Source organism: Mercenaria mercenaria, chromosome 16 (genome assembly GCF_021730395.1).
Source record: "Mercenaria mercenaria strain notata chromosome 16, MADL_Memer_1, whole genome shotgun sequence".
In the NCBI taxonomy this organism is placed as follows: domain Eukaryota; kingdom Metazoa; phylum Mollusca; class Bivalvia; order Venerida; family Veneridae; genus Mercenaria; species Mercenaria mercenaria.
In genome coordinates, this window is record NC_069376.1 from 29,059,729 (window position 1) to 29,072,140 (window position 12,412).

At 37.2% G+C, this 12,412-nt stretch overlaps 1 protein-coding gene across 1 annotated transcript in view; it reads right to left on the bottom strand.

Annotated features, from left to right (window-relative positions):
* Nucleotides 1-12,412, bottom strand: part of LOC128549565 (uncharacterized) — a 51,446-nt gene that overhangs the window by 13,154 nt on the left and 25,880 nt on the right. Inside the window, exons 10-15 of the mRNA XM_053526513.1 lie at nucleotides 8,445-8,604; nucleotides 7,459-7,557; nucleotides 6,710-6,981; nucleotides 4,700-4,875; nucleotides 3,572-3,761; nucleotides 2,075-2,180 (exon numbers count right to left, since the gene is read on the bottom strand). Of these exons, the coding sequence (XP_053382488.1) occupies nucleotides 2,075-2,180; nucleotides 3,572-3,761; nucleotides 4,700-4,875; nucleotides 6,710-6,981; nucleotides 7,459-7,557; nucleotides 8,445-8,604 (1,003 nt within the window). The remainder of the gene's footprint in view (nucleotides 1-2,074; nucleotides 2,181-3,571; nucleotides 3,762-4,699; nucleotides 4,876-6,709; nucleotides 6,982-7,458; nucleotides 7,558-8,444; nucleotides 8,605-12,412) is intronic.

The window sequence follows — 12,412 nt, forward strand, 5'->3', positions numbered from 1 at the left end:
CATTCGCGCAGTCTGGTCAGGATCCATGCTGTTCGCTTTCAAAGCCTTTTGCAATTAGCGAAACCGTATGCGATAGTATGTATAGTGGGTTTGCGACCAGCATGGATCCAGACCAGCCTGCGCATCCGCGCAGTCTGGTCAGGATCCATGCTGTTCGCTAACAGTTTCTCTAATTGCAATAGGCTTTGAAAGCGAACAGCATGGATCCTGACCAGACTGCGCAAATGCGCAGGCTGGTCTGGATCAATGCTGGTCGCAAACACACTATGTTGGTTTTCTCATGGCGCGGCTCATTTATTTAGATGAAGTGATTAACAATGTCTGCTGTTACTGGGTAACAACAGTGAGACGCATTGGTTTATGGAACGCCGTACTGACAATTTGATTTGTTCGATTATCGCTTATCTTTTATTTAGCGGAATAAGAAATTTGGATGTGCACTGTATGATCCATCTAATTTATGATAGTGATTTCTTTTCGGAAAATGCAGTTTTACTTTGCAAGATCCTGATGAAAACTATGTATCATTCCAAAGATCTCCGAGTGTGGTAGTAGGATCTTTTTATTCTTTGATTTTGTTTAAATACTGTAAGAATGTCGATTTTTGCATGTTGTGGCGAAAAATTATTTTACCCATTGTAAAAGTCGTACAAAAATTCATAATTTTACATTATTTTTTTTACAAGAAAAATATTGCTTTTATGCAAACTAAGAGGTCGTGAAAGTTTTATTACCACCCATCAACAATTAAAGCCAAAATAAAAATTACAAAATGTTTGGTATTCAAAATGGCCCAAATTTACAAAATCGTTTTTTCTTCTTATATGAATCATGTAATTAAAACATTTTGAAAATTGAAGCAATTCCTTTTACCACCGTTGGTATACTTTTTAATGATGTTTAAACTCAAAAGGGTATTGTCTTATATTCAAAGAATATTCAAAGGGAAAAAAACGCTGTTACAGAAAATGTGGACCGAACAACAGAAATCTAGTACAGATGTACCTGATATAGCTGAACATGAGTGGTAGAAACCTAAATGTAAATACGGAAATGAGCTCGTACTTGGCGGAAACACTCGTAAACACTCGTATTGTAATGATCGCATAATATTTGCCGACGCTATTTTTGGTGAACTGTATAATACGAAACTGTATGCATTTAGCATTGACCAGAACAACTTACGGACACTCCTTGAATTGTCGATTTTACGTCATATTTGCGTTTTGGGTGTAATGGCAGATGAGCAGGTGGCGTTTGGTGCAAAATATCTTGCAACACTCTCACCTCGGGTTCAGCTTAACAATTGTAAGGTTGGGTAGGCCGCAATCTGACTGAAGTACTTGATCTTCTAAACGAAGATCTGAGAACGACCCATTCACATACGTCTTCTGTATATTTTGGATTTCCAGCATTGCTATTTCTATTTTAACCAATGAGACGACTTGTTGGAATGTCAAAGAGTAAGAAAAATGTGCAGTTATTCCAGGGCTCGAACTCGGGACCCCTCGATTGCTAAGCAAGTGGCCGACCAACTGAGCTAACCGGCTATCTGACATATTACAACATAAGAATTGTAAATATCAAAAGACAAGGCTACAGGTAATTTGCTAAATTTTGTAAGTTAAGCTCCGATTGGCTAGCAAAAGGGTCGTCAGAACGAGGCTATGAATAGGTCGTTCTCAGATCCTATGCGTAGCGTAATAGGAGATGTACTTAAGTCAGATTGGGTAGGCCGTCACGCTAATATAATCATGATAACGATTCCCATGTACACAGTAACAGACTAATCACAGTCATGGCCCTGGTAATAAGTAAAACTGCTTTAGCCCTGCTCAATCGGCAAGACAATTACAAGCAGGAAACCAGTAAACCCGTCCCAGACATGGGTTAGTAGTGTTCTGCTCTTCTATGGAGGAGGTATGATTAGTAGTAATGGAGCAATCTTAGTCCAAGTCTAAGAGTTGAACTCCCTTACTCCCTCCTAGCGTTTATCAATATTTCCCGACAACAAACCTAACACGGACTACGTTTATAAACATTGTAAAGACTGACTTCATGTAGTGGGATTTACCTATTTCTCCTGGTATGATATCAGCTGTACATTGCTCTTCATCAGTCAGACCATCACAGTCGTTATCCTCTCCGTCGCCTGGTGTTCCTGGTGTTCTCACGCAAACCTGTTTATCAGTAAAAAAGGCCGTGAAAACACATAAGGCTCTGTTATCTTCTTGCACAACTGTGCAGGAGCAAACATACCTTGAAAAGTCATTTGGGGCATGTGTCATCTTGCGCATCTGTTTATCAGTAAATTGCTTTTAGGAGACATTAGAGACTGTACTATTTTACACATCTGTTTATCAGTAAATTGCTTTTAGGAGACATTAGAGACTGTACTATTTTACACATCTGTTTATCAGTAAATTGCTTTTAGGAGACATTAGAGACTGTACTATTTTACACATCTGTTTATCAGTAAATTGGTTTAAAAAGACATTCTAGCATGAAACTGCTGTTCCTGTCACTTTTCGGGGGTGTTTTAACAAGAGAGAAAATGTGTTAACAGCGAGATTCTCGCGCTCACGTGCTGTCATAACATTTTCTATAAATGCGCATTCCGTGGCAAAGCGTAAACGTATTACGGCCCCAAAATGGATAATTCAAATGGAAATAACGTCAACGCGAAAAAAAAAACTCAGATATTACCGCGCATTTCATTGAAATTTAATGACGTTGATGGATAATGTATTCATTTATTAGGTTTTTTTTTTCATTTTATGCTAGAACAGCGTTAGCGCATGTTCATTTCGTGTTATGACATCTTCAGAATTCCTCGGGATACGTTGGTACCCTCCCCCTACGGGCTCTGGCACCAACCAATCCCCCGGGATTCATCAGATGTAGAAGGATAACACGAAACAACATGCGTTTTCCCTACCATAGATGCTTTACACATCTGTATATCGGTACATAGTTATCAGTAATATAGTTTTAAAAAACATTAGGGACTGAGCTAATTTAAACATCTGTTTATCAGTAATTTAGTTTTAACAGACATTAGAGGTTATGTTATCTTGCCCACTAGTTTATCAATAAAAAAAAGACGTAATGAAAGCTTTAAAATAGCTATGGTAGATGCTACATTAGTGTGTATAAAGGTAAAATGTCCAAACTATTAGCTCGAGGTGTTTAAAAAAGCTCTTTGCCGTTTTGTGCATCTGGACTGAAAATTAAGGTCCCATACAAACAGTACGACTGTGTTTATGAAACGTCGTATTAAAGACACGACGCAATTGCTTATATATCCTGTTTTTATTCAGCAAGTGCATTTTGCAGTACAGGCAATACTGCATTAAGCATGAAGCTAAAAGAGCGACACAATTTTGCTATTTAAGGTAGGTTTTCGCTTAAGACAGCTTGAGACAGTTATAACACAAACCCAATCTGAGAAGCTGACCGACTTCTTAAGGCAAGTTTGCTGCTTAAGACATGTTACTGTTTAAACTAATACAACTGCATTCACATTACAAAACTAAATCTGTCAGATACCAAACCAGATATGAAGACAAACCTTGTTTATGTCGTTGTACAAAACATCACTTGCAACTATAAATTTTGTGCTGCCCGACGTCGCTTTTAATAACGTAAGAGAAAACGTGTTTTCTGCATAAGTTAGTGTTTGTACAACTAAGTCACCAAGTGTTCCTCCTTGGACTTGGCTCGTAACTGAATCACCATTTGCATTTACTGCCGAGCTATACCTTAAAACATAATAAACTATAGTTAAAGCAACTGATCATTGACAAACTGCACCCTATCTTGATTTTTTTTTGTCACAGCGACACAATCCTAGGTCATATAGGTTATATGTCGACTTTCCAGCTTTGATGGTGGAGGAAGATCCTAGGTGCCCCAATGTGCATTATATCGTCACAAGCGTGCACCGACCTTCCGTAAAGCCAGCCGGATGGCTTCCTCACATGAGGTTTACAACGCCCTGAGTGAGGCTCGAACATACATCTGTGAGGGGCAAGTGATTTAAAGGCATCGACCTTAACCACTGGGCCACGGAGGCCCTTACTCTATCTTGATGCATTAGTGTTTGCAAATTGATCCCTTGCAGATCTATATATTTAGTCTAGAGGAAGTTGCACGTAGCTTCAAAAGTTTTTTTTCCGAATTAGTAGTCACAGTAATTAACATTTGCAGATTTGAAATTGTGATAGGATTTTTGATGACGACTTAGTAAAGAAACAATTTAAAAGTAGCACCTTAGAATTTAAAGTAATGTTTAGGAAGAAACAAAGTTTTGAGGCGCTTTTGAAATGTTGAACACAATTAATATACATCACTATCATAAATTTCTAAAAGACACGCTTTCGCTTCTTTTGTTTCTCGAAATCTGATATAAAATTTACATTATACTTTGTGTAAATTAAGGTGAACTTTTATATCAGTACAAACAATGATTTTACTAATGTAAACTGAAAACTAATGTATGTTTTAACAGTCGCTGGCATTTTAAAATAACTATTCTTATTATAATTTGAGAGTTGCAGATTCCGTTGAAATATAAAAGTGTTTTTTTTTCTGCTAGTAAAAATACATACATGCACATTTGCTCACAGATGTAAGTGCTTAGCTATCATCAAATTTATAGTCTTTAAATACGACATAAATATGGAAATGATGCTCTTACGCAATTTCAAGTGGAATGGGAACGGGTAAACCCAGATCGCCAAGTTTTCCAGGAAAGAAATGTTTTGACTTGTACTGTTCTGCCGGTGGTATGACGACAACAGAAGCCCAGCTCAAATCCTTCGACCGTATTTGTAGATGTACTTGTATCGGTTTCGTTGATGAGATGTTGTACAGCTGCAATGTAATACAAAATTTTAGTGTTTTTGTGTCACTATTATTCAAGTCGCGTAACCACTGGAAAATGTTTTATTTCTGTTTCTTTTCTGTGATGTTATCCGGCTTACTTCAGACTACACTCTACATGTAGAAATAAAGACAGACGGGCAGTAAAAGTGTTAGGATCATTATTTTTATCCTGCATCATCGGCGCACGTTATTTTGTTTTCTCTCAACGTGACGTCATCAACCGTTGATAGGTTAGAGACCACCAACTGTTTTCTCATGGACTTCCATTATAATGTAAATTATAATATAATGGTGTGTACGACCTTCCGTAAATCGAAACAAGACTTTAGTATATCTAATAAAAACCATGTCATGAAACATTTTTCAATACATATCTAATCAATAATGTGGCAAATATTGTCAAAATGTGTAATAAAATACTCTTTACCACTTAAAAGGCTAGATTTTAAAGAATAACTAATTAACTTCTCTGGTTTATTTACATTACTCACTAAACTTTCCCAGGTATACGATTACTTTCCATGTACTTTTTTGAATTGGTGATCTCTGACCTTGATTTATGACTGTTGAACGTTCCGCGTCGGACGTTCCACTTTATTGACGGTTGCAGAGATGGAAATGAAGAAGGGTGACAACTTTTATGAAAGACGTTGATTCCTGCCAGGAAACGGGACAATTATTTGTGCCAAATTTATATCAAAATATATTCTGCTTTTTTATTTTATGGACGATGAACATTTTGTCAAAATTGAAAAAGAGCTATTGTCGCCTGTGTTTGTAAACTAAAACAAATGTTGCAAAGTTGGTCAGACTTTTTTCCTTCACTGGAATGTTTCATTACAACTGAATGCAAAAATATGGCGCCCTATTTAGGACATGTCGCGTCGGCGCGAAGCACATTTTATGATGTCGTCCTGGCGCGCGCGCAAACCTGTCAATACGAAGTTTTTAACGTTTTTAAGTCATCTAGGTGTATACACCACTGCGACAAAAACGAAGATACCAAGACAAAGAACGAAACAAGGAATATGGGAGTACGAAATATAATGTTTCTTGCGCCCGAGTCAAGAAGAAAAAATTATTTCGCTGTTTCACGTTGGTGTGTGTGACATTGATAAAGATTTCATAATAGGGTTTTGACGCATGAGCCAAGACATATTGAAATGTTTTTTATGTTGCGTTGGCGTGCCCGCGGCGTGTGTGGTACATACCGTTGTGTCGTCCTGGTGCGCGAGTCGTCGCGATACAACAGGTCATTTTATTTCGTTTTTGCATGCACGCCGACACGGTAGCATTTAGTTGATGGCGCACGAGCCAGCGCGAAATGTGCTACTCAAGCTGCGGGCAAGCATACGCAACATTACGAAACATTTCTTTTCGTCTTGGCGCAACGTGTATGGCATGCGACATTATAAAATGTCCTAAGTCAGCCACCATATAAAAAGGATGGTACTGCTAAGAACAAAACAGTTTACCTTTTATTTACCCATTATTTGAATGATTAGAATATAACATTCCGTTCATTAACTGCTCAAAGCGTTTTTCAATAAATGAAATTGAAGTTGGAAGATTTTGATCATGATGTTTTCTATTGACAGACAGGCGATGTCTACAATGCTAAGCAAAAGGCACCTCAAAATTATCTACAAAAGGGGCATAATGTAATCAAAGATGCAAGGGTTATGGAATCTGTGTTGTAATCTCAGCATTATGATGGCGAACACATGCATGAATTTCACGCGCTGACTACAAAGCCGACGACAACGTCAGCAGTTAGCACCCTTGACTTGCGCCACAGCCAGCAAATAATATCAAGACTCACCATATCCGGCACTACGTCTCGGGTGAATGTATTTCCCGTGAGTTCGACAGTATCTAGGTTGTCATAGTTTCCCCTTATAATAACGACGGTACTGTCTTCAGTTGCCACTAGACGTATTTCCGCTTCCTCAACTGCGCTGTCAAATGCTAATGGCGGAATATAGTGTAGTTCACCTAGTGTCTCACGCGGTGGCATCTGCGCCCTATTATCGTCTGCACCACAAAACACAGCTATTGGACGATTAGCTGTTAGCAACTTTTGATGTCCCAATGCTATAACGACACAATCAACATCACCTCGTGTAAAATGTGAATCTTTAATATAAATGCAACATTACATAAAGTTTGAAAAATGACATATATACCTTTTTACGATGCTATTGGTTGCCCTGATGTTTTGCCGGATGTTTTGATTTGAATGCGCATGCGCTTTTAACGTGTGGCAAAAGAACGCTCAACAACGTAAAACGTAAAACAACGGCAACACTTCATCAATATAACTAAATCATAAAATTGATAAAATAGTTGCAGTACTGTACATGAAATACAGTACGACCTCGTTCGGGCTTCTTTGACTAGTATAATGTGTGTGTGTGTGTGTGTGTGCGTGTGTGTATGTGTGTGTTATTTTAGTTCAAATGGTATTGCTCTGAAAGTGTTAAATTACCAAGACGTGGGAAAGAAAATGCCTGCCGTTGTATAGTGGTATATGCCCTTCGGAGGAGCTGTAAATAGAGACTGTACACTTACCTGTATTATACATATCTTTAGTAATATCAACAACGACAGGTACAGGTCCAACGTTCGATTCGGTGTTATCAGTAATTGCATAGCCACTGCAAACTGTTTCTGTAAAAAAGACAAATTGAATCTGATATGCAAGGAACCGATTGTTGCAGCCGTATACCCCAAGAAGAAAATTACTATGTACAGTATAATCTAATCTGTAACACCTGCCTTAGGTGTACACAACTCATTCTTAAGTAGTTGAATTTATTTTCATGATGGCTGATTAAGGATATTTCGTTATGTCGCGTTGGCGCGCATGCGACTTTTGAAGCGCATTCCACTGTGTCGTCCATATACAAGCAAAGGCAACAGAATGAAACATTTCATTTCGTCGTGACGTGTGCACCAACGCGCAACACAACAATTTTGCTTATCTCGCGCGCGCCAACACGAAGTAAAATGTTTGATTCTGTCGCTTTCTATGTTTTGTTATGTCCCGTTGTTAGTTTCGTTCTGTTGCGTTGGCGTGTGCACGAAAACGACACAAAGTTTCAAAATTTCGTTTTGGCGCGCGCGCCAGGACGACACAACGAAATTTGGTGCATAAACCGCGCGCACACCAAGGCGACATAACGAAATATCCGTAAATTAGCCAGCATATTCTTTTAACTTCTTGAATTAGACGGATTCCTTGCATTAGTATATACTAGTTTGTTGTCAGCAAATCTTTTTGAAGCTCAACATGTAGTTACAGTACTAACCATAATAAGGACACACCTAACAAACCATTTGAATCTGAATTCGAATGCTGCCTGCATTTGAATTCAATGTTCAGTAATTAACTGCCTTAATTTAATACGAGGAAAACGTCTGCTCTGCTGCAAATGTGGACACTGCACGCATCTTTCAGAATTGCTAAAAAAAGGTGTACATTATGCATATTAACTAAATTAAACATTTTTTAACGAAAAAAAAGTATACATGTTCGAACTATCAAAAACAGATACCAGAAAGGGGAGTGCTGAGGCCCTCAAGACTTTTGTCTAAAAACACGTGGTAGTTGGGTCCAAGTGTGTCCACCGGAAGTACTGAATGGCCCACTGTTTTGCTTGAAACAGTTGTGCGTATCACGTATACTGAAATTTCATCTGTAGCCTCAATTTTGACCTGCATAAATACACAATATTTATGTAACTGGAAAATGGGATGGACAGTACGATCAAGATGAAGAATTTTTGAATTTTTCCGTAGATAACTTTGAAAACGTGACCTTGCTAAATTAACCGGAAGTTTTCACACAAAAAAAGATAGTATACATAGAGGATATTACATGAGTGTCTTTTCATATTGAATTTAATACACGAGTTGAATAAAATAATAAAATGCGAGTCTCTGCCGAGCATTTTATCAATTTTATTCAACGAGTTTAATAAATTCAATGCGGAAAGTCACAACTGTAATATTCTTTTTATCACATGTTAGCCTTTACTGTCGAAACATTAAAAATTCTACTTTCTTTTTCTATATAAGCAAGTCAATTTGACCAACGTCTCCTTTACTACAAACGACGTCAACGTCAAAGCTTTATTACACTAGTGTATTATCGTTTTCAGTGTGTCCATACCACGTGAATTTGATGTCATTTTATGGCTAAGACGGCAAGCCAAATTCCGTCGATTCGATTCTTCAAAGAGGCGTAAGTTCTTTATTTTTTGATCAAATATGACCAAATAAAGCGCAGGCTAAGGAAAAAAGTGAGTACTTCACTCACAAGTAAACGGTTTTATCAACAGATGAACAGTTTTGGCCTGAAAACGGGAAAACTGTTTTATTTAGAGAAAATGAGCATGGTAAGACGGCAAGCAAGAGCCCTTTTTGACAGAAAACGGATGATTGTACACATCAGAGATGTCGCGCGTATTACCGATTCACAGGTATTTAATAACGGCTCTGCGGGAGGCCTTAATTGACAAACATGTAGCATAATTATTTAAAAACATCTTTAAAAAATCCAAAATATGCTAAGACAGCAAGTCCGCTAAGCCGGCAAGTCATTTTTATTAGATATATCTGGTTGCACCAACTTACGTAATTCAACACGTCCGTGGTTACAGGCTATCCATCCTTCTATCGATCCGTCCGTCAGTAACATTTTTACTATTTTTCATCAATGCTTGTAAAATAAAATAGAGAAAAGTGGAAACTTTACAGATCGCCCAACACGACAAAAACAAAAATGTTGCAGGCTCGGTTTGATTGAGCCTATTCATGGACGGTAGTAGAAATGCATGCTACCGCCCACGCCCTCTAGCCCCGGGTTGAGCAGAACTCAACATTTACACATGCTAAAAGTACAATAGGCAATTTAGAGACATCCACAGGTGTATTCAAACGGCAATGAACATGGAAGTTCAGTGACATTCATTGACCATCTTTCATTTTCTCCTTGAATCACTAGTGCTGGGCAAAAGAGATATGAACGGTTTATCCTCACTGTTTTCTCATTAAGTCAAAACAATTATTTTAACTTTGGACCATACACCGTTTTTGGTGGAATTACACATTATCATTGAAGCTACCATATGCATCGCCGAATGAATACATCATCAGATGTTGCTAAATTGATTTTTAGGTTGAAACCACGAAGTGGTTGAGACTAACAATTACCGTATTCCAGAGCATGCAAAAATATCAGACTAACCATTTTCACTGAAAAACAGACTAATCCGCTATAAGGTTTTTGCCCGTTTTTTTTTCTCGGGCTAATCGACAGATATTCTTATTGATGTTTTCTGAACATTGTTCTACAGTCGGTTGATATTTTCATACATATGTAAATACAGTAAGGTTAAAGAATGCGTCATTTCGTATTAAAATTATGTTTTCAAGTCTGTTGATCCATCGAGCATGATTAAGTTGAAAAGCGAACGTGTATTTCTTTAAAACAATTTAGAAAATCCGCAGACGTGACCGAAGCGCATGAAACTATGCCGTGAAAAAATAGTTCAAAACGTATAAGAAAGACTTCTCTAGTTTAGCCTTAAATTAATACATATTGCACTCGACAGTAAACAAAAAGCATATGATCTGAATCATTCATTTTTCTAGTTGTATAGGATATAGATCTGCATGCGATTCTTTCTACCTGTCCTGATTCGAATGACAAGGGAGATCACTCTATAGGAGTAAGCTAAATGATAAACTGCTTTATTTAATTTAAAAATAGATTTTTTTGTACAGCTTTTATAACGACCGATTCATATTATTTATTATTTAACATTTTACTTTATCATTTTAATATCTCTGTAAGGCTGATACAAAACTGAATCAAAATATTTGTTTAAGATTTCCTTTTTATAAATAATTATATCTGTAGTATATTAATTGCTACAGTGCTCCACTGTAACATAGGAAGCTACACGTTACAGGTTAAAGCCCTGCATCGCGGCTATTCAAATTCTTTTGTGTGTATGCAACTCATGATTACAATAGGTAACAGTTAACGGCCACGCGCCAACCTTTAGCACTCAAAACCACAGGTATTTCATATAGAATTTCATATACAATAGACTCTATTTTGACAGACGTCACTGTTCATAGTCAGGATTTTCATGCTTTTTCAGTGACAATCCAAGCTTTAAGGAAAATGGTCGTGCTGCAAGTACACGTCTGGTTAACTTAACTATTTGTTTCGATATTAAATGAAATAACCTATATTAATACTTACAAGATAAATAATTGACATTCCTTGCAAATCCTGAATACATTTAGATGTTAGGGATACTTTACTATGACTTTTAACAACATTACATCACTTCCGGATTATGATAATTGTTATTGAATTGAAAAATTTACATGAAAGTTGTCATTTTGATAAACGTTAATAAAACAGAGTAAAAGCTACAGAGTTTTTTTTTAATAGATTATGAAGCAAAATAGAATCAAAACAGTACATAACGAGAATTTATAGTCTGTTAAAAATCTCATCAGAGTTAATGTTACTTGTAATTTGACTTTCCGACTCAATTAATAATCTTATCTTAGAATATCAAATGTTGGTGTTTGCCTGATGTGAAGTTTCTATGTATGTGTTCCCGATAAATGAAACTGTTTGATTTCTTTTAAGCAAAATTGAATCAATGCATATCAACGGAGCATTTGCGTCTTCTCCCGATTGTTTTCATGTGTATGGTTCTTTTTCTCAAAACTGCACGGAAGTCGAAACAGCAGGATCTTGTGGTAGATACAGGTCTAGTTTCCAGTTTGGCGGACCCCACTGACTTCTACTGTTGTTGTAGAATTTAATGTTTTGGTGTCACGATTACTTAAGTCGTGACATCAGTACATTTTATTTCTAGGCTCGGCCAAACAAGAAGTTGATTTTGCAGAAATGTGTAGAATTATACAACCCTTTCTCCAAGAATTTTGAAAGTTGGTGTATTTGTGGGTGGTTCCAATACTCCCGCTTTCATAGCCTTGGGTATTGTTGAATTACCCCTTGGATATGGTGCCTGCTTTTTAATTTTGTCTTTTGACTGTTCTTGTGATACAAAGGCTCCATAACCTCAGATCCCCTTCCTAAATTCCAGTTTGTTTAGTTCTGTCCATTGTTTTCTCGTTTGGGGCAAACCCTTTATTTTATCTGGGAACCAAACGCCGCTCTTCATGGAATTACCGCCTCAACACGTGTATCATAGAAGGTTCCATGTTCATCATCGTTTGAATACATCTGCGGATGTCTCTAAATTGCTTTTTATACTTTTAGCATGTGTAAATGTTGAGTTCTGCTCTTTGATGTTTTCCTATAGTTTTGACAAGAAGTAGAATAATCTACTATTGGTAAACACCTAGCCTGGCTCCCTGGCTGCATGGTTATTTTTTATATAAATACAGGAAACATTTTGTTAGAAAATTTTAAGCCTCTAAAATAGCACAATTTTATCTGATGGCTGAACCATACAGCCTGGTGAAAGTT